At 42.8% G+C, this 22500-nt stretch overlaps 1 protein-coding gene across 10 annotated transcripts in view; it reads right to left on the bottom strand.

Moving 5' to 3' along the window:
- LOC123503264 (E3 ubiquitin-protein ligase TTC3-like) overlaps positions 1–22500 on the bottom strand; it is a 49579-nt gene that overhangs the window by 20030 nt on the left and 7049 nt on the right. For 4 of the 10 annotated variants that reach the window (XM_045252881.1, XM_045252883.1, XM_045252884.1 and 1 more), the window contains exons 1-7: positions 7980–8341; positions 1868–1956; positions 999–1136; positions 671–859; positions 447–482; positions 220–340; positions 1–109 (exon numbers count right to left, since the gene is read on the bottom strand). The exon at positions 1–109 is cut by the window's left edge and continues 22 nt beyond it. In XM_045252881.1, coding sequence (XP_045108816.1) covers positions 1–109; positions 220–340; positions 447–482; positions 671–859; positions 999–1136; positions 1868–1956; positions 7980–8178 — 881 coding nt within the window. In that variant the 5' untranslated portion in view covers positions 8179–8341. Of the gene's footprint in view, positions 110–219; positions 341–446; positions 483–670; positions 860–998; positions 1137–1867; positions 1957–3467; positions 3615–7979; positions 8342–8688; positions 8729–9338; positions 9487–22500 lie in introns of those variants that run through there. The other 6 variants (XM_045252882.1, XM_045252886.1, XM_045252885.1 and 3 more) reach the window with 6 other exon arrangements.

Raw genomic sequence — 22500 nt, 5'->3', positions numbered from 1 at the left:
TTCATTGCCACGATGGCGTGCACCTCTGCCAGCAAATAATCCTTCAGCTTGAAGTAAGCATGACTGCAGTTGGACCACACCCGACAGTCATAGGGATCCTCAACCTTAGCTAGTGAAGGCATGGAGAGTAAAGCAAAGGTTACACAAGGGCATTACAATCAACAGAAAATAGTACTAATACATTCAGATATAAATGTGTGAGTCATTTCAAGAACTTACCCACATTATAGAAGTCAATAGCCCTGTTGAAGTCATTTTGTTTGAAAAAGGTATTGCCTTGTTCTCTTAAACGGTCTCTTTCCTCCTGCTGCCTCAAAAGGCTTTCATTTGAGCTAAATTCCTGTTGATGAGATGTAGGAGATAGATATTAATGATAATACTGACAATAGGAGATAATTTACAAATAATATAATAACTTATGTACAATAATGGCACTTTTCACACACCCATGTCAGCTGTTCGTCCTCAGGAATCCACGTGGTCTGTGGGAAAAGGAACATGATCAAAATATATTCAAGTGACATCCACAAAACATCACACAGTTCCTATCACCAATATTTCTCAACCTCCACACACTTGAACAAGGTAAAACAAATAAATAAATAAAAATTACATAAAAGAAATCAAACCACCTCAAGAAGCACAAGACCACAACATTCCCTCAACTCACCAAAACAGACAGCACAGTTTTCATATTGTCACGGTAGTCACTCTTATCGCGGAGAGAACCCAGGACTTGTGGAACGTCAGTGTGATTGGCCAACAGGGTGTAGTTTTCAATATAAAGGTGGTGCATGCCATAGTCATTCATGAACCACTGAGGCTCATCAACATACTCATCGAAGGGAACCAGTTGTCTCTGTAGGACGAAGGGAAAGAAGTACAATATGGTCTATTTCAGGCTGAATAGAAATCAAAATTAAGTCTCTCTCTATCTCTTTCTAATAAAAGAAATGATTATGAGCAAAACTAAGTCTCTCTCTCTCTCTCTCTCTCACCTCCTTGATAATAATGATTGCCCCAACGCTGAATTTGGTGCGCACATGTTCATTCAATATAAGAACAAGAGGTGAGAGGTGCTGGCCGTCAGATACTCGCAGGTAACAGGTGGACTCAATGTGGGTCTTGAAGATCACCTGTGTGGAGAGAAGAATGATGCAATGACCACTTGTCCAATGCTGAAGGAAATAAATGGAAAAAATTGGCAAAAATAGGATAAGTTACAGGCGAACTTCATGGGAAAGGGGAAAAAGCGTATGGCAAGAAAAAAAGAAAGAAAAGGAATAAAAGTATAATAGACCATGTATGTGTTCTATTGATTATTTCAGCGCTTTGAGTTAAGAGAAAAAAAATAAAAAGGAATAGGAAAAGACATAAATGGCTCATGTGTGTGCGCAATTCACCTCCTCGGTCGCCTGCTGGTCATCCAGCCAGTCTTCCCCATTACGGAGCGAGCTCAGAGCTCATAGACCGATCTTCGGGTAGGACTGAAACCACAACATACTCCACACACCGGGAAAGCGAGGCCACAACCCCTCAAGTTACATCCCGTACCTATTTACTGCAAGGTGAACAGGGGCCACACATTAAGAGGCTTGCCCATTTGCCTCGCCGCGCCGGGACTCGAACCCGGCTCTCTCTATTGTGAGTCGAGTGTGCTAACCACTACACTGTGTGTGTGTGTGTGTGTGTGTGTGTGTGTGTGTGTGTGTGTGTGTGTGTGTGTGTGTGTGTGTGTTCTATCAATTATTTAAGTACTACACCTTGAAGAAAAGAAAGAGAAGGAATCAAAAGAAAGAGACAAAAAAAATGACCATTTGTTCATTCCGTGTTCTATATTCAGTCTAGCTTGGCAGTCAATACTCACTTGAACTCTGACCTCCTTCTTGAAATGCTGTTCATAGAGGGCAAGCACTCCATTTTCTGTCAACTTCCACTGCAATTTCTTACTCATTTCTGGAAATTAATGAATGTTAATACATACATGGCTACTACTCACTAAATATCCTCCAAACGGATATCATTAAAGAAAAAAAAAAAAAAAAAAGTGACGGCAACAGAATATTGTCGTCTCTTCACTAAAAAAAAAAAAAAAAAATTGTGAAAAGTGTAGTGGCCAGGCTAAGATCCACCCACCCACCTCACTATATCTCTGCTCAGGCCACACAATGCTAGCCCATGAACAGACAGTACTAGGCAGGCTGGAATGAAGGTGGGTATGTTACTAGTTATTCAGGTATTGTGTCAGGAAGGTGTGAGTTAGGATTAAATACAAGTTCCTTAAAATTTATCCTTTACACTTAAATTAAACATAAAATATACACACATTAAACACAGTAAGCAAGAGCTATTAGTATATAAAATGTACATTGCAGGGAATAAGCAGAATCAGCAAAAAAAAATGTAATTGAATGGAATAACCACTAAAAAGAGAAAAGAGAACAAAAAGAGAAAGTGCTAAAAACTGGTAGAAGAAACAAACCATGGTAAAGCTTTCTAATTGAGCCGCATTAGGTACAAGCACCAAAGTCGCATGTCACATAAAAGTGTCGTTAATCTTGTTGTAATTGTACGGAAATTGTAGGGCAAGCATGGTGTGGCTATAATAGCTCCCAAGTGACAGAAATTCAGCATTTTCCAAGTCCAGCAAGCTGTGCACCAGTCAACATGGAAATGATTCCTTTGTTCATAAATGGGTTAGTGGGTAGCAGGATATTAGGATGTCCCAGTGTTTGTGGAACCATCACACCAATCACGTGCTACCAATCATGGGGCCACCAATGACAGCTTACCACAGTACCTAGTTCAGTCAGAGGTGTAATGTAATTTTTTCAAGTGTTTCATTAGGTTAGGTTTGTTAGGTTAAAGCTCAATTGCCTGAATTGGGGGTCGGTAGGGCATTGCCCCTCCAGGATAGGATAGGTAATTAAAATACAAGTTATATTCCCATAACTTTTCAACACCAATATTTCGTTGATTTCTCGTTTCCCACCCAAAATGCTCGATTACCCACACGCCCCGTCAATTTTGTTTGTGGGGATGGGGGGGTGGGGTGAATGCAGACATTATTAATTATCATCCAACTCATCATAAAAACACACATGCATGTTAAATAATACCAACACAAACAAAATCCCAAACCTATTGCCATCATGGCAGACGGTTGCGGGCAAATTATTTGGCGGGAAATTATCAGTAATAAAATAATAAAATTAAAAAAAAAACAGTAAATAAGTTTCTGAAGATAAAGGTTAGTAAAACAAGCAAATCACATGCAAAGCTCATAAAGTGCGTGCTTCCCCACACGAGAGAAGCAAGCGGTTCAACCCTACACGTGCCACCAGCCTGGGGCAAGCACTGCAGGCCCGGAGGAGGGCATCACCAGCCTCGCCACCCTACACTCACCTCCTACACCGCCTCCACCCTTATTTCAGCCCTACCACTGCCTGCCCCACCCGTTCACTAACCTTACCACCTAGTCGAGGGTATCACCAGGGCTGTCGCTGGCACACCAAGACAAACGTGAGGAAGAAAGGATCGTCAACGACACTGTTTTCCTTGCTGCGTGTTGTTGATGGTCACCACAAGAATTTCCAAATATTAACGGCATAAAATTTTCAGCTCTCTTCATTTAATAAAAGGCATGCTGCTTCTCTAAGTACATTTGTGAAAAGTTATTTCGAATTTAAGTAATAACGTAATGGAATATACTGTCTGCAACTATATCAAATATAAAAATGTTATCGGTATAGATCGCTTTGCGCTGACGAAATACGACAACGAAAAACAATAACGCACATACGTTTCCATTTCAATAGATACTAAAGATATGGAAGGGAATTTTACTTAATACAATCCATATGAGTTCTAATACAAATGTACCGAAACCAAGGAGAAAGGAGGTGGAAACATTCCCTCAGAAAAGAAAGTGCCTGCAGCCTGCCAACCTTTGTCAAGAGCCTTTGCCCGCGTCCATGGGCGTGGGGCGCAGGCAAGGACTCTCTTCCTATCACATCAGAAGTTGGAACATTTCTTCAATTTCCCCTATCTTTTTTTTTTTTCAAGGATCTTAAAACATAAGATTTGCTATTCCTAAACGCCTTGTCTATTATAGTACGTGTTGACAGGTACTCTTCATCAGTTTCAGGAAAATTATGATCTTTTTTCAGCGTCTTGCCAGAATCTCACCGACTCCCAAAACAGGATGAGAGAGAGAAAGAAAGGTGGGTTTTAGCAACTTTCTACGTAGACAGCCACGAGTGGGTAAAGTAGGCATTTGCAGTGTGTGTGTGTGTGTTTCACTGTTTGATCTGCTGCAGTCTCTGACGAGACAGCCAGACGTTACCCTACGGAACGAGCTCAGAGCTCATTATTTCCGATCTTCGGATAGGCCTGAGACCAGGCACACACCACACACCGGGACAACAAGGTCACAACTCCTCGATTTACATCCCGTACCTACTCACTGCTAGGTGAACAGGGGCTAGACGTGAAAGGAGACACACCCAAATATCTCCACCCGGCCGGGGAATTGAACCTCGGTCCTCTGGCTTGTGAAGCCAGCGCTCTAACCACTGAGCTACCGGGCTACCTGTGTGTGTGTGTGTGTGTGTGTGTGTGTGTGTGTGTGTAATTCACTTCGGTCGTCTGCTGGTCACCCAGCCAGTCTTCCCCATTGGAGCGAGCTCAGAGCTCATAGACCGATCTTCGGGTAGGACTGAGACCACATCACACACAACCTGTGTGTGTGTGTGTGTGTGTTGAAACGAAACTCTCTTCCAGTAACGCGTCTTACACCTTTGTGGGATTCGGAAGGAAGTGGGGACTGGGGACGGGTAGGAAGACAGACATCCTGCGGGAAGACTGGGAACGGTTAACCTTTTTCAGTGTCCGTACCCCTTGATATCTCAGAAAAAATTATCGTACCCCCTTCAACATAAATACTATACAAACATATTGTTGGATATAAGTTATGAAAAGGATTAGTGATAAAAAAAAACCTTGCTGAAAAATTATTAGATTTTTTAAATTACTGAACAAAGGCACTTTTTTTTTTTTCAAATGAAGTGTCAATTAGGATTCAACTTAAAATAAAACTTGACTTAAAAAATTGAGACAATTATAGTAAGAGAAATATTTGGAAAATATATGTTTTGCTTTCTCATTGTAAATATACGGTACCATTGCACCGGCTACCATGTCTCGTACCCCTAGGTTTAAGGTTTCGTACCCCTTGGGAGTACAGGCAAGGTAGGTGTAGGATACCCCAGGTTAAGAACCACTGATCTAGAGTCTAGAGTAGACTCTGACCCAGCCACCCAGAGCAGGAGGGATGAAAACCCAACACGCCTTTCCGTTTATCCATGTAAAAAGTTAGTGTGCAATAGAGTCACTACACACAGGCAGGCCATACATACACTCGCACCATTAAGTCAGTCAGCACAGCATCCCCACTCGCATCCCTTTCACACATAATTATCTCGCGTCGCGGTCCCAATAGTACAGTACTCTTCCCACCCTTCCTCACTGCCTTGCCTCCCACGTCATCACCACTACCACGCGATCACTAACTACATTCCACCTTCCTTACCAAACTATGAGTCATACTGATTAATGATAATGCAAAATCAGACATGACACAGTAAAGAGAATAACAACATGAAGGCGGATATAGTCAAGAATGTTGTAGCGAAGGTGACGCATAGTGATGATGATGATGGTGATGATAGGGCAGTTTGAGTCCTTCGCCGCAAAGGACCGATACAAGAGGTTTTTAAACCTCACTGGCTGCGATGATAACACCGATAAGCAACACACACACACACACACACTGTGGAAATCAAATACTTCGATCAACCTTATCCATGTCAGTGTGTAATTCACCTCGGTCGCCTCATGGTCACCCAGCCAGTCTTCCCCATTAAAGAGCGAGCTCAGAGCTCATAGACCGATCTTCGGGTAGGACTGAGACCACAACACACTCCACACACCGGGAAAGCGAGGCCACAACCCCTCCAGTTACATCCCGTACCTATTTACAGCTAGGTGAACAGGGGCCACACATTAAGAGGCTTGCCGATTTGCCTCGCCGCTCCGGGACTCGAACCCGGCCCTCTCGATTGTGAGTCGAGCGTGCTAACCACTACACTACGCGGTGTGTGTGTGTGTGTGTTTAGATTGTCAGTTCCTACCCCCTAATGAGAGTTTACAATCATAATACAAATAGATGAATCGCTGTGACGTGCAATGTAAAAATATATAAAACTGCTATTACAATAATGTAACAAAATCTTTACTAGTATTGCACCTAGGTATTCCATTGGAAAACACATTTTAGCTCAAGTTATGAATTACAATAAACAGTAACACTAAATAATGCAGAGAGAGAGAGAGAGAGAGAGAGAGAGAGAGAGAGAGAGAGAGAGAGAGAGAGAGAGAGAGAGAAAACTGCTAGGAGAGGCGGATGGATACATGTACAGTCATCCATTCATACACCCCGTCCCCCACAGGCCCACAAAAATATGCAGTACCACAATTGTTACTTATGATCAACAATGCCCTTTAGTTTAGAATATCATGACTTCATAACACTAATAATTAAACAAAATGTCAAGAAAATAAACTTAAACGGATATTTAAGAAATATTATACTGATCGGAAAGGAAAAAGGAAATGCCTAAGCGAGACTTTTTGAGGACATAATACAGATGATGAAAGAAGACAAAACAAGACAAACCAGAACATGTATTTTGAAACTTAAATTCAAAGGCGAGTTTTCAAAGGCCTCAGAAGGTTTACTGGTTAGGCTATTACGTGTATTATTCTCTATTAATGATGTTCCTTATAAAACTGTGGCCAAGATCATTAAAAACACCCTTGCAGCTTGTCATAACTGAAGAAAGGCGCCGAGAATGTTCCAGATCATGCTTTCAGAACTGTCTTGTTTGTTGCCACTATCTGTAACAAGTCACTGTATCTAATAATGGTTGCGTTAGTGTTACCTAGTCAACTGGAATATGGCTGGTGTGTGCTCTGTGAGGGACTCCTATGTGTACTATTTTTTGTGGGGGACAGTAAAGATTATACGGAAAATTACTATTGATTTTACGAACAATTACTGCATATCTTGGTGCTTTAGCTTCTCCAGTGCAGGGTGAACTTTGTCTTTCAGCTCGTAACCAAAACATTCCTTTCCCTTGTGACGTGCATGAAAGTAGTAGTAGCCAAATGCACGCAGCCACGCACCATGCACCGCCTGAAGCTCCTCCGTCTGCCCGTCTCCCTGCCATCACACATACATAACACAGAATGCCCTCATTAAACTTGCCGCTTTTACATTAAATGTCTTACTAGTCTAAACAAAGACGCCTCCTCGAGATTCGAACGCAAGATGTTTTGCACCGAGATGATTGTGATGGCACTTACGCCACCAGCTTTACAATAACTCTACACAACGATGCCTATAAACCGACTAACAGATGTCCGGTTCCCACTACGATAAATACGCGTATACCAAGTGATGATTTGCCAAAAAGAAGTCTGGTTCCAATAGCAAATACGTCCTCAATACACAGCGCGGCTTCTGTCTCCACTCTTCACTGCTCACAATGGTGTTCTTATGGCTGGGTTCACACGAGCCACTTTTTTGTGGTCAGTGGCCGCCACGAAAAGGGGTCGCCACAAAAAAAAAAAAAAAAAAAAAAAAAAAAAAAAAATATATATATATATATATATATATATATATATATATATATATATATATATACTGAGTATAGTGGGTGCTACCTTGCACAGGAGCCATTCGGTATCATATTATAAAACAAATGTTTAGCGCGCGCGCGCACACACACACACACACACACACACACACACACACACACTTGCGTACAGACAGACATGCAGACACAGACAAGCAGGCAAGTGTAACATAAAATTTATTGATAAACAATGTTTTCTTTCAATAAAGTATATTGTGTTACCTTTCTCATTTCTTTCTTCAGGCGAAAGATTACTCCAGTCGGTGACCACAGCCTCACACACCTCTGGCCACAATTTTTCTTTAATACTCTTATCCATGTATTCCCACACCTGGATGTCACAGATTCCTGGTCTTGTCTCGATCTCTGCAATCAATACTTCCCAAAGCTCAAGCAATTTCAGCATGTCTTCCACTCTCATCGCTCACTGAAGGAATAGCAGACTGTGACGCGGGTGGCAAGGTGGCGGCAACTAAAGTGGCTCATACTTATGCTGCCATTTGAAAAAACGGTTTTTATCGCTGGCCACTGGCCGGTCACAGTTGTGGTCGGAAAAATGGACCCGTCCGCCACTACTCGCCACTATTTTGTGGTCGCAAAAAAAAAAAAAAAAAAAAAAAAAAAATGGCCCGTGTGTATGCAGCCATAGAGATGTGTGTTCTATTTTCACTTTTTTTTTTTTGGGGGTGATGGACACTGACCACAAAAAAAAAATTAAACCCAGCCTATCCCTTCATCACCACCACCACTGCCCAGCTTTGTCCCGTTCGCTCTCTGCCACTCCAGCATTAAAAAATTAAAAACCTTGTTCGTCTTCACATTTTCTCGATTAATGCAGTGCTGTTCCCGCCCACCACTCCCTGCTGCGCCTCCTCACTGTCACATTCCACACCACAACACTTTCCCCGCGACACCCAACTCAATACGTTACCCGCGTGGCAGCGCGGGTCCTTCATCACTGTGGCGGGTGCTCTAGTCACTCAACTGCGTTCAGTTTGGTGGGACAGGAAGCGAACCTGTCTGTACTCGCCGTCCAGCAGTCGTCTCAGTGCTGAGTTGTGGACCGTTACTGCTGACGTTATAAGGGAGGGACGCCTTCGTGTGTGTGTGTGTGTGTGTGTGTGTGTGTGTGTGTGTGTGAGGTTATGATGGGTTTTATCGATTGACTGAGGTAGCGAGGGTGATGAGGTAAACAAACTGTTTGGAAAATCAAAACATGCAAGCAAGCGACTGATAGTGTTGGAGGGGAGCTGGTATTTGGAGCATTGGTGGTGTTAAAGTTGCATTTACTCCCTGCGTGACTAGCTGCCCTGATTGCTTTGACTACCAGAAGAGCGTCCTGCTTGGCTTGAGTGCTCAGCGATACAGTGAGCAGAGGCGAGTCCGTCTGACCTTGAGACTGATAACGTCAGAATGGTGGCGGTGGAGAAACGTATGGGGAGGCTTGCCAGTTGCCATACTTTAAACGTTACTCATGAGGGAGATGATGAGTCAATGCAAGGAGTGAGAGATAAATCAAAGTGTATACAAGTTGCAAGACTAAACTGGCACACATGAATAGCGACATACACACAAACATACCGTCTTTCCTGGACATGTGTGGCCTTACACGTAAACTCCGTTGTGTATATGCGCGAATTCACTCACGCACATATGTCAACACAACCACACGCTATCCTTCCCTCACTACTCAACCAAACTGAACCGTACAGGCGCACATTGCTCAACCTTCCGCTGCATTTACAAATACGTATCGCAGCAACCATGTGACGTCACAAAGCCAACCCAGCTGCTCACTGACTCACTGACGATATAGCGGCCATGTGTTCGTGTAGCGATAAGACCTGCGTAGATAGCGAATTGCAGGTGACGGTCTTCTCTATACTCTGGCGTCGTTGAATGCAATTTTAATTCGTATTGCGTCACTACTTCTGGCACGCACCGATACCACCACCACCACCACCACCATTACCAGCAAGTGAGAACATGTACTGGACTGGTTCTATTCACTGTCGCTCCTTATCCCCCCCCCACCCTCTCCACTTCCATCCCACTCATACTTCTTTTCTTTTTTTCCTCCTCCACCATCATCACCCCTCACTTTTTTTTTTAATATCCCTTCTCTCTCTCTCTCTCTCTCTCTCTCTCTCTCTCTCTCTCTCATGTGGGCTTTTCACGGGAATTTATGGGCTTAAAGGCGGTGTCACACTAGCACTTTTTCCGTCTACTTTTTCCGTCGTTTTTCAGAAAATCGCCAATATTTTGGCTGCGGCCTGTCACACACACACAAACGGTGTTTCGTCGTCACTTTCCGTCGTATCTTCCCGCCAACACAATGTAAACACTAACATGGAGGCCAAGCTCCGGCAAAGATACGCTGCTCTGAACGTAATACTGTGTATTAAGAAACTTAGACGAGCTAAACAAGCCAAAAAGCGTGCATGGATGCGTTCATGGTTAGTGGTAGAACCAATGCACGTAGAAGCAGGTTGAGGAGACGCGGCAAGTCTTGTGGTCTTGGTCTTGGTATGTAAACAAAGGCGGAAAATTTGCAGACGGAAACGATCCCCATCGTCTGACAAATTCATGCGAGAAGTTCATGCGGAACGTTGAAAAATAGACGGAAATCGCATTAATCGACGGAAAAAGTTATAGAGTGACACCGCCTTAAGGGGATACTTTTTGGGGTGCGTTTCTCAAGAACTGAACAAGACTATTACACACCAATAGTTAACTGCTGTGTGTGTGTGTGTGTGTGTGTGTGTGAGAGAGAGAGAGAGAGAGAGAGAGAGAGAGAGAGAGAGAGAGAGAGAGAGAGCTATTCCATTCACGTGCAGCGATACAAGTGGAAATATGTAATAGGTGAAAACAATTTGATGTGTAGGCATTGTTTTCAGTAAGATCTCAAGCACACACAGTGACTTGCATACACTTATTCATTGGGGTTAACTAGTATCAAAGCTATTTAGGGTGTGCGTTGCCGTAACCCCTTCAGTACCAGGACGCGTTTCCCTATGCATTCTGCTATTTGGTGATTTTATACAGCTTCAGAAACTTATGTGGGGGATTAAAATAGTGAAGACTCCAGCCATTAATCTTCTGACCTCCATAGACCCTTCCTAATGTCAATAAAATCGCCTAATCAAACCCAAAAATCAAGGTAAAAGAATTGCGAGGAACCTTGATTTGTTCTCGCCAGCCACTCCACGAACGACGATGGAAAGTGGAAACATGTCGGGTGAAAACAAGGCGCTGTGTTGTTACTGTTGTCGTCCATAAACTCTCAATCTATCTCTGTGGGCACTGTTGTCATTAAGATCTCCAGCACTGAATTACCGCCATGCACTCAGTTATGGGCGTCTGAGTGAGTCGAGTCTAATCCCTTAAGTGGCATTTTACGATAGTTTGTGTGTGATTAGATGATTTTGCTTACAATAAGAAGGGTCTACGGTGTCAGAGATTAATGGCCAGTTTTCACTATTTTAATCCCCACATAAGTTTGTGAAGCTGTATAAAATCATTGAGTAATAGCCAGAATAAATATGAAAACACGTCATGTTACTGCAGGGGTTAACACGGCGGGGCGAGGCGAGGCGATAGAGGCACCTTGCTTTGCTCCGGGCTATGTGTTTCCTACATATCATAGCTTCCCCTTGCTCAATAAGCGCTAAGAATAGGACACATTTCGCTATACGCTATTACTTGCAGTTTGTGTTGACAGACTAGGATAATAAAGAGGGACGCCAGAGATGAAACGTATACAGAACGGTGAAATAACGACACACACACACACACACACACACACACACACACACACACACACACACACACAGTCTGAGTCCTATCCGAAGATCTGTCTATGTGCTCTGAGCTTGTTCCGTAATGGGGAAGGCTGGCTGGGTGACTACCGGGCGACCATAGTGAATCACACACACACACACACACACACACACACACACACACACACACACAGCCACCTCCCTCTCCAACACCCTCCAGCTGGGAGCTGGGTGTCAGTGGTTCCAGCTGGTGAGCTCCCCATAACGATGGATAAGGCCACACACACACACACACACACACACACACACACACACACACACACACACACACACACAGAGTCTCAGTCCTATCCGAAGATCACTCTATGAGCTCTGAGCTGGGTGACTACCGGGCGACCATAGTGAATTACACACACACTCACACACACGCTAAGTACCATGAAAGAAAATGACACACACACACACACACACACACACACAGCCACCTTCCCCTCCAACACCCTCCAGCTGGGAGCTGGGTGTCAGTGGTTCCAGCTGGTGGGCTCCCTCATAACGAAAGATAAGGCAACACACACACACACACACACACACACACACACACACACACACACACACACACACACACACACACACACACACACACACCCCCACACCCTCGGGCCTGGAGCCAGGTATCGGCCTGGGTCCAGCCGGGGTGGGGTCAACCCTCCTTGATGACGTCACATATATTCGTTACGCAAATCATTTTGAAAATGAGGATTCCCAAAAAGGCAGCTGGACACGAATGTTATAAAAATTCTGACTCGTTATCAATCGAAACTAACTTCTAAAATACAAAAACATTGCCGAGAAAAGGAATAATAAAAATAGCTCAAAAATATACTAAATAAAGTATTAGAACTTCGACTTGCTTAAACACAATTTCAAAGCCCACCAATTTCATTCAACTGAATCGATAACGTTTTTCAAAAATTATGACTATCATTTCGATATATCAAAACCTGGCAACTCGCCCTATTAGAAAAATAATATTTAAAAATGACGTTGTTTACAATATTAACAGGACTACATATCATTCTTAAAGTCCACATCTTTAACTTCTCAGGAGCCTTGCACACTTTTCTCATGATAAACCATCTTTTGAAAACACAAACACTTCGCTACAACCTCAAATAAAAAATCACAGATAGCGGAGGTAAAAATTTTAGCGTATTTTGGCCCTCCCATTCAAGTCATAAACACCCTCTACATCACCGTACTTCACTCAACTCAAGCATGGAAGACACGTAAAACACTGCGAACTATCATTAGAAACCCTTAAAAGGCACTTGTGACTCGAAATAAATGAACTGAGACAAATATAAATAATAGTGGAAGTCGAGCATCTGGGACCGGCATTTTGGGCGGGAGCTGGTGATGACGTCACAGCCTGGGGCTCGTGACGTCATGGGTAGGCCCGCTTCTTCTCACTGAGCCTCCATAGCACACAAATCAGGTAATTGCGGATATATCTCAACAACTGACATGAAAGATTAGGCCTATGGCTCCACTTTGTGACCTGTCTGGCCTGTAATGAGTGAGAGATGAGGCAGATAATGGCTGAGAGAGAGGCGGCGGGTCAGGGATCGGTTTGTTTACGTTTTCAAGATTTGAATTATTTGGTTTTATAAGTATGTGCAGGTGTTAGTTCACTGATATGTTGTCCTGGAGGTTACCAACGTTAGGTTATGACATGGCACCACCGTGAAATGATGAGTTACACCAATATATTACTTACGTTAGCCAAAGACTGCTCGGCGGCGGCTGTCCGTGTCACTAGCAGGCACCCACACTCCACTGTCCACTTTGTGTCCTCAACCATGTTTAAATAGTTAACCTCTGATTACTGAGAGGCTACACACACAATATTCTCTTCGCTACTATAGATATCACTATTATCGGTATCTTCATCTCCACCACTCACTGTCCCTCACGGCCAGCGCCTTGGCCTGCCAAGTTCCGATACCAGTACCGGTAATACCAGTACCAGCCTTAATGGTACTGTACTGGTAAAAATTTTCGTACCGGTAAATAGCCGAAACGTTACTGAGCAAATTGTATACAGCGTGGAGGTGGCTGAAGGCGAGCGGTGATGGGTAAGACGGTAACATTGAGTCATTCTCACTCTCGGTACCGCTCCACACTGGTACCGACTGGCTGTCCTGGTGCAAAAAAGCCACGGCTTGCTGGGGTGAATGAGGAGCCATGTTTGTTTACAATCGACAAGCGCGGCAAAGGCGGAAGCAAGCTTGTGTGTGACGGCCACCGTCTGCAAAAGTTGACAGTCGTCAGACAAAAAAAGAAGACGGAAAAGTGCAAGTGTGACTCCGCCTCTACACTCGGACCGTGGACAGGATTCGAACCCGTGCGCCTGGAGACCCCTCGGACCCCAAAGCACGCATGGTTCTCTCTCTCTCTCTCTCTCTCTCTCTCTCTCTAATATTTCGATATAAATTATAGTTAAAAGTGACCTAGTTTGCTTGTATCACACACACACACACACACACACATAGGTAGCCTGGTAGCTCAGTGGTTGAGCGCTGGCTTCACAAGCCAGAGGACCGGGGTTCGATTCCCCGGCCGGGTGGAGATATTTGGGTGTGTCTCCTTTCACGTGTAGGTGCTGTTCACCTAGCAGTGAGTAGGTACAGGGTGTTAATCGAGGAGTTGTGACCTTGTTGTCCCGGTGTGTGGTGTGTGCCTGGTCTCAGGCCTATCCGAAGATCGGAAATAATGAGCTCTGAGCTCGTTCCGTAGGGTAACGTCTGGCTGTCTCGTCAGAGACTGTAGCAGATCAAACAGTGAAACACACACACACACACACACACACAAATGGATCAAGTGGATAGTGAGAAACTTATCCTGAGAGAAGAATGTGACATTAGAACAGTGTTCTTCAACCTTTTCTAAGATCATGCACCCTTCCGGGAGCTCTTGAAAAATTCATGTACCCTAGCGCCGTCGACAAAAAAAAAAAAAAAAAAAAAAAATCACATTGTTTTTTATTTTTAAGACCGAAAATATATAAATAAAAGTATTAGGTCTCTATTTTAAATATAAAAAATAGCTACTTGGTCCTAAACAATTATATAGGTGGTAACTGTATAATAAAACAATATAATTATATGTGTATACCTTTTGTATTTCTATTTTTAAATGTACAAATAATGTGATTTTTCAAATGGTTTGAAAAAAAAATACAAATGGAATATCACATTGTATACACACAAGTTATAAAACAGCAAATTAAAAAGGTTTTATATTCAGTGGCTGGGTTGCTGCTGCATTGTTCCAACAATCTTTTCAAAGCGAGGTTTTATTTCACTTTCCAGTGCCCCCCTCATCAGAGAATCCACATCTTGTAACTGGTTTCGCTTTTTTGTTTTAATATCCACCAGATTAGAAGCCTTTCTCTGCCAGATATGTTGTTGGCATCCGCACTAGATAAGTCATGGCCGTGTTTCCTTCCATCCACCTATCATTATTTACTACTCACCAATATACGAGCGATTTTGAGTGGTTAAGTCGGGAGTCAACTTGACTGTGCGTCCGAAGGAACGTGAAGGTAGAATGAGGGTAGCACTGTACTGAGTGTATACCTCTACTACCAGCGCCAGTGACACGTCTAATACCAGTACACCGCCGCAGGCCCGCAAGCTGCAATGTTGCCAACCCGTGAGGCGCGAATTGTGTCACAAAACCCGTCGTGAAAAGTACCTATACCAAATTCCTCATACTTTTCCCCACACTTTGGGGCAGTATCTGCCTATCTGGGGAATGGCTCTTTATACTGTGTATAGTAACTATAGTTAATACTGAGTGTAATATACTAATATAATACACATATTTTTAATACTATAATCTCAATTTAAATTAATTTCTTACATTACACTTACAATTTTCTTCCTAAAACACCTTTTCGTAGTGTGCATTCTTGTACACACTAGCCTTGTCATGTACCCCTCCATGTACCCCATTATTTCCATGTACCCTTTGAAAAAAATCATGCACCCTGGGGTGCACCATGCACCCAGGTTGACTATCACTGCATTAGAAGCACAAGATTGCATAGTAAGAAATTGAGGAAGGGAAGATATCTGAGAGATGTTAAAAAATATAGTTTCTCGCAAAGATGTGTTGAGACTTGGAACAGTTTGAGTGAAGAAGTGGTGTCAGCAATGAGTGTGCATAGTTTGAAAGAAAAATTGGATAAGTGTTGATATGGAGAAGGAGCGACACGAGCGTAAAGCCTGTAAAACTACAACTATAGGTAAATACAACTAGGTAAAATACAGAGAGAGAGAGAGAGAGAGAGAGAGAGAGAGATACTACATGTACCTACGTAAATTTAAGGGAACTACATTACTTAACAAAAGGTAATTAAAGTAAAGTTATAATAGATTTATCACGGAAACATGGAAGTAACGCAATGTGTTGGAAGAATGAATGTTCAACGCGTACCAGTTGGCAACAGGTACAGCAAGTCTGCAATCTGATTAATTCGGTGACAGCTCAATAATCAGTGTCTGGCTTGCCCTCCTGTCTGCGAGCCTTCTTTTAGGGTACTACGGATGAAAGTCAAGAGGGAAACTAGTCATTATTACCATTTACCTTCTTAGTTAGCGACACACAAGAAAATCTGTGTTTCCAGACAAATGTGTAGAATACGTGGTGAGGAAACATAAGCTTTAGCTCAACTTGTGTTTCCCTACCACCCACTCTACACAAGAAAAATCTATTGAGCATAACTGTAGCCTAATTATTTAAACTTCAGTGATGACCTTGTAGTAAACGCTTATCAAAACTACTGGCTCTATTGCACGCAGATTGCAAAGTTATTTTGTATGATAGTGAACAAATCATGAGATAAAGTGAAAACTACGCCATTTCCGGAGTAGTAGAAAATGTGAATCACTGTGTTGTGTTGTTAATGATCGCATATCGTCGCTTTCAGCACATTACGTCTCTAACACTAGGAATAAACTGACTACAGCTCAATATTTTAGTATCCCATAAAATATATCCGTTTTTTAATAATAATACGAAAGAAAACGAATAATTTCATAACTAACTTTTTTAATTATTTTATTTATCTTCAGAACCTATTTTGAGAAACATTGAGGGGAGAGAGACTAGCATCCAATTCCTCCTGATTAAAAATGCTTTATGATTTCAAGAAATATGCTCCAAAGATAAAGGATTTACCAAAAGCTAAAGACACGCACTTTAATATTAAAAAAAAAAACTACAACCATCCTACGTCAAGGAATTCGGAGAGCTTTGAATCCCTTCCATACTGAGACGCATTTTTATCTTGATTTTTTGGTATCATTAGACGATTTTGTTAGCATTAGGAAGGGTCTTTGGAGGTGAAAAGAATAATGGCCAGCAGTCTTTACTGTTTCAATCCCAACATATGTTTCTGAAGCTGTATAAAATTGCCAAAATAGTAACCAGAATGAATATGAAAACGCGTCCTGGTGGTGAGGAGATTAAAATAACCACGTTAACACAGGTATTTCCGCCTTCCTACCTGTTGTAAAGGTGAAAGGTGTGTAGACATTACAAGGACAAAAACTACAGCAGTGAAAGAGATACTGAGCAGATAGAAGGACAAACTACAGCAGTGAAAGGGATACTGAGCAGATAGAAGGACAAACTACAGCAGTGAAAGGGATACTGAGCAGATAGAGAGATATGTTAAATGAGGCAAGGTAAACAAAGAGTGGTTTTAAATGCACAGGTGAACACAGGTATTCCCGCCTCCCTGTACCTGTTGTGAAAGGTGTGTGTGTGTGTGTGTGTGTGTGTGTGAAAGAGATAATGTACATAATGCAAGTCACCAAAATAAAAATAAAAAATAAATAAATAAAAAAAAAAGGGAGGAGAATATCAACTTTATAATGATTCTTTCTAATTTCATGAAGTTGACGACAAGGAAAAGAGAAAGTGACGGAAAGGAAGGGAAAGGAATGATGATGATGATGATGATATTGGAGTGGAGAAGTAACGATAACTTGTAAGAGAGAGAGAGAGAGAGAGAGAGAGAGAGAGAGAGAGAGAGAGAGAGAGAGAGAGAGAATCAACAAATAATGAAAAACGGAAACTAACACATTAAAACTAATTAAAATTCTCTTTCTCGGAGATCTGTTGCTGTTTGTCTTTCCTTTGTATTCCTTTGTGTTCCTCCTCCTCCTCCTCCTCTTCCCAAACTATTCCTACTCTCTCTGTGCTCTCCTTCCTTCTCTCCTTTTCCTGTTCATTCTTTCCCAAACCACCACCATCACAAACTCCTCCAAAAAAAAAAAAAAAAAAAAAAAAAAAGAAAATGGGGTAGATATCGACAGGTAAGGAGACAAATACCCTAATACGGAAATAGGTAAAGGTAACAGATGGAGGAATGGAGAGAAAGTGGAGGGAATGGAGAGATGGGAAGGAATGGGATGAATGACAGAGAGAGAGAGAGAGAGAGAGAGAGAGAGAGAGAGAGAGAGAGAGAGAGAGAGAGAGAGAGAGAGAGAGAGAGAGAGAGAAAGACAGACAAGTAAGGGACAAGAACAAGAAAGAAAGATAAACAAAGGCAGACAAAGCAAAAAAAAAAAAAAAAAGAAAGAAGTGGAGAAAGTGAATAATGAGAGAGAGAGAGAGAGAGAGAGAGAGAGAGAGAGAGAGAGAGACTATCTATCAATGCCAATGTTCAGGTAAGTCGTCTAGGTGAGGAAAGACAAGTATTGGACAGATACGGTAGGGAGGTGAATGCTAATTAAGAACCCCCCCTCTCTCTCTCTCTCTCTCTCTCTCTCTCTCTCTCTCTCTCTCTAAAGGTGGATCCATAAACCTAATCGTAAGAAAGCTTGCATTGTCCTCCTCCTCCTCCTCCTCCACCTCCTCCTCCTCCTCCTCCTCCTCCTCTTTATTCAGTCTTCCTCTGTCTCTTCCTACTTCTGTCAATGTCCTGAATTTTCTCCTCCTCTCTCTCTCTCTCTCTTTCTTTTTTCTCTCTTCTATTTTCTTCTTCCCTCCTCCTCTTCTTCTTCCTCCTCCTCCTCCTCCTCTTTACTTTCCTTCTCCTTATCAAATCCTCTATCCTTCTCCTATTTCTCCTCCTCCCATGTCCTTTCGTATCTCCTCCAGTAGGACTGCTTCTCCTTCTCCTTCTCTTCCTTCTCCTTCTCCTCCTGCTCCTCCCTCTCTACTTCCACATCTTCCCTCACATGCTCCATCCAATTTCATATTCTTTCTTCTTTATCCATTTCTAGTTCTTTCTCTTTCTTCTCGTTCTCCACCACCATCACCACCACCACCTTCTCCTCCTCCTCCTCCTCCACCTATAGTTATTTCCGATATACACTTAGGTCCTTCTTCTTTTCTTTTTCTTTTTTTTTTTTTTATCAAATTTTTCTTTGTATGACTGGACGATTTTATTGACATTAGGAAGGGTCTATGGAGGTCAGAAGATTAATGGCCACAGTCTTCACTATTTCAATCCTTCCCCCCCCCATGAGTTTCTGAAGGTGTATAAAATCACCAGATAAGTAGCCAGAATAGATATGGAAACACGTCCTGGTACTGGAGGGACTGATAAGCATGACCTCATTTGACACAAAATTAGAAAAGTGAAAGTAAGATGAAAAATTATTAAATATTGAAACGTCCATTGAAGAACTGCATTTAGTAAACCAGACTTTATATCCCCCCTTTCTCTCTCTCTCTCTCTCTCTCTCTCTCTCTCTCTCTCTCTCTCTCTCTCTGTTTGGGAAAGACGTGCGTAACCAGAATTCCTATGCTAACAAGCGTTGTGGGTCACAGGAGGAGGAGAAGGAGGAGGGGGAGGAGGGGAGGAGAAAGGAGAGAAGGAGGAGGAGGAGGAGGAGGAGGAGGAGGGGTTCGGTAGCTTTTGATATCTTTGTGTGTGTGTGTGTGTGTGTGTGTGTGTGTGTGTGTGTGTGTGTGTGTGTGTGTGTGTGTGTGTGTGTGTGTGATAAAAGGAGGAAAAGGAGAAGGAAGAAGAGGCAGGAAGATGATAAAACAGGACTGCGTGAGAAGAGGAGGAAGAGGAAGAGAAGAAAGGAGGAGACAAGAAGAAAGAGGACAAGGTAATGGGAAGGAGAAAGGGAGGAAAAAAAAGACAAGAGAAGAAGAGGAGTAAACAAAGAAGAAAAGAATGAAGAGGAGGAGGCGAGAGGAGAGAAAAAAAAAGAAGAAAAGAAAAAGAAGGCAAAGAAATAGAATAGACTGAAGAAAAGAGAAAAAGAAAGAGAAAAAGGAAGGATAGAAAAGGAGAGAAAAAAGAAAAGGAGATGAAATAGAAAAGGAAAGAGAAAATGTGAAGGATAATTTGCCTTTTTTCCACCCCTTCGTTTTTATTTCTTTGTGTTCCTTAGTGTTCCCTCTTGACCTCCTCGTTCCTCCCCCCCCCCAGCCATGACCCAAGATGGCGAAGACAAGCATGAAATAATCACTAATTACGTATGTGGGTTCAGGGGGTCACACACACACTCTCTCTCTCTCTCTCTCTCTCTCTCTCTCTCTCTCTCTCTCTCTCTCTCTCTCTCTCTCTCTCTATCTCACACACACACACACACGAGTCATAAATCTAAATAAACAAATAATGAGATAAAAAGAGAAATTGAGAGACAAATAAATGTAAACAGGAAAGAGAATATGTTACCTCTCTCTCTCTCTCTCTCTCTCTCTCTCTCTCTCTCTCTCTCTCTCTCTCTCTCTCTCTCTCTCTCTAAGAATGAGAGTGAGGATTAACATACAATAGACAGGAGCAGTAAAAAAAATGTTCTCTCTCTCTCTCTCTCTCTCTCTCTCTCTCTCTCTCTCTCTCTCTCTCTCTCTCTCTCTCTCTCTCTCTTCCCTGTCACCTCTCGTCTTCGTGCACCTGAATTGTAACCCCCCCCCCTTTACCCTCCCCCCAGTCCTCACCACACCTCACCTGGACATAGATAGGTTACACGGCCAATTAGGAACAGGTAAAGGAGAGAGGGAGGGAGGGAGGGAGGGAGGGAGGAAGAGAGGGAGGGATAGAGACGAAAATAAATGCAAAAAAACAGAATACGAAAAAGAAGAAGGAAGGAAGGAAGGAAGGAAAAAAATAAAGAAATTTAAACAAAAGGCAAAATACAAAGGATAAGTAAAGAGAAGAAAGAAAAAAAGTAGAAAAGAGTAGAATAAACACACACACACACACACGCACACACACACACACACACACACACACACACACACACACACTCGTATACAAAATCAAGTGCTATGTTTTTTAACCCAATTTACACAAACACTACCTTTCAAAACACTCGTAACTTAAACCAATATTCTGCAACAATTCCGCACCGCACCTCCACCATTTTCAGAGGCTGTAGTAGAAGTGACACGGGTTTTTAAGAGCGTTGCTATGATTCTAGCGACAGATCAACAATTAAAAGGAAAAACTCTCTTGGGAACCCGGTTAATAAATTTAGTGGCCTTTCAAATAAGTCATGGCAAAAGACCAAAGCGTTTCTGAATACGGCCCTAACACTCACAATAAAGAAAAAAAAAATAAATAGAACTAATCAAAATAAAAGAGAAATGAGAAGGGAAAGGAGGAGAACCCAGCACTTTCCTTCCCTCTGCTTGGATTCTGCATCAGCTGTCAGGAGTCTTGGCAAGCTGTAAGTGGAGAACTGCTCGCTAAGGGGATTATCTCCAGCTATTTACTGCTTGACTGAGACACCGAGATGCTTCACCAGATAAACTAAGAGGCGGAGGGACGAGGAATGGGAGGGTGAGTGGTGGAGGGGAGAGAGAGGGAGGGAGACAGGTGGATAGGAGGGAGGCAGGGAACAAGGGGTGGATGGAGGAAGGTGGAGGAGAGAGAGAGAGAGAGAGAGAGAGAGAGAGAGAGAGAGAGAGAGAGAGAGAGAGAGAGAGAGAGAGAGAGAGAGATTATTACCTACAAGGACAGTTTCTCCTCTTCCACTTCTTCACCAAACAACAACAACAACAACAACAACAAAAACAGCAAGAGAATACAATTAGCATAAAAATGTCTCAATATTCACTGTTTTTTGTTTGTTTTTACAGTTAGAACTAGAATTAAAATCCAATCAACAAAGGAGGAGGAGGAGGAGGAGGAGGAGGAGGAGGAGGAGGAGGAGGAGGAGGAGGAGGAGGAGGAGGAGGAGGAGGAAGAGGAGATGCGTTACGACCCTTTATCTCCCTCCTTCTTTCTCCTCTAATCCTTCCCATACTCTCTCTCTCTCTCTCTCTCTCTCTCTCTCTCTCTCTCTCTCTCTCTCTCTCTCTGCCACACCTTCCCCTTTTTTCTCTGATACCTTTCCCTTCTCTTCCTCCCTCCCTTCTTCCCTCCCTCATTCCCTCCCTTTCCTCCCTTCTCCCTACCTGTACACCTTTACACCTTTCCCTGCCGCCTTCCCTCTACCTGGCGTCCTTTATTACAGGTGAACTGCTCAGGTGACCCATACCTGTGATAATTTGCGGGCAGGTGTGTGTGTGTGTGTGTGTGTGTGTGTGTGTGTGTGTGTGTGTGTGTGTGTGTGTGTGTGTGTGAGAGAGAGAGTGAGAGAGTAGAGAGAGAGAGAGAGAGAGAGAGAGAGAGAGAGAGAGAGAGACACGCCCATCACGGTTCAGCCATTAGAGAAAGGAGAAAGATAAAAAAAAAAAAGAGAGAAAAAAGAGAAAAAAAAAATTCTGATGACTCAAAATACCTGGGTAATTAAGCACCAAGCGGTCATTAGCCTCGACAAGCACCTGTGATTACCGTGTGACGATGCGATGGTAATTAGCTATCCCTACCCTCCTCACTTTGGCCCTTCCCTTGATCTCTTCCTCGCCTCCTTCAGGGTAACTTACTATTAGCTTGTGTGGGCCTGGAAGGAAGGAGGGATGGAAAAATGAGAGGCAGACAGACA

This window comes from Portunus trituberculatus, chromosome 13 (genome assembly GCF_017591435.1).
Source record: "Portunus trituberculatus isolate SZX2019 chromosome 13, ASM1759143v1, whole genome shotgun sequence".
NCBI lineage: Eukaryota > Metazoa > Arthropoda > Malacostraca > Decapoda > Portunidae > Portunus > Portunus trituberculatus.
Note: the sequence above shows the minus strand (reverse complement) of the source record. Positions and strands in the feature narration are given on the sequence as shown.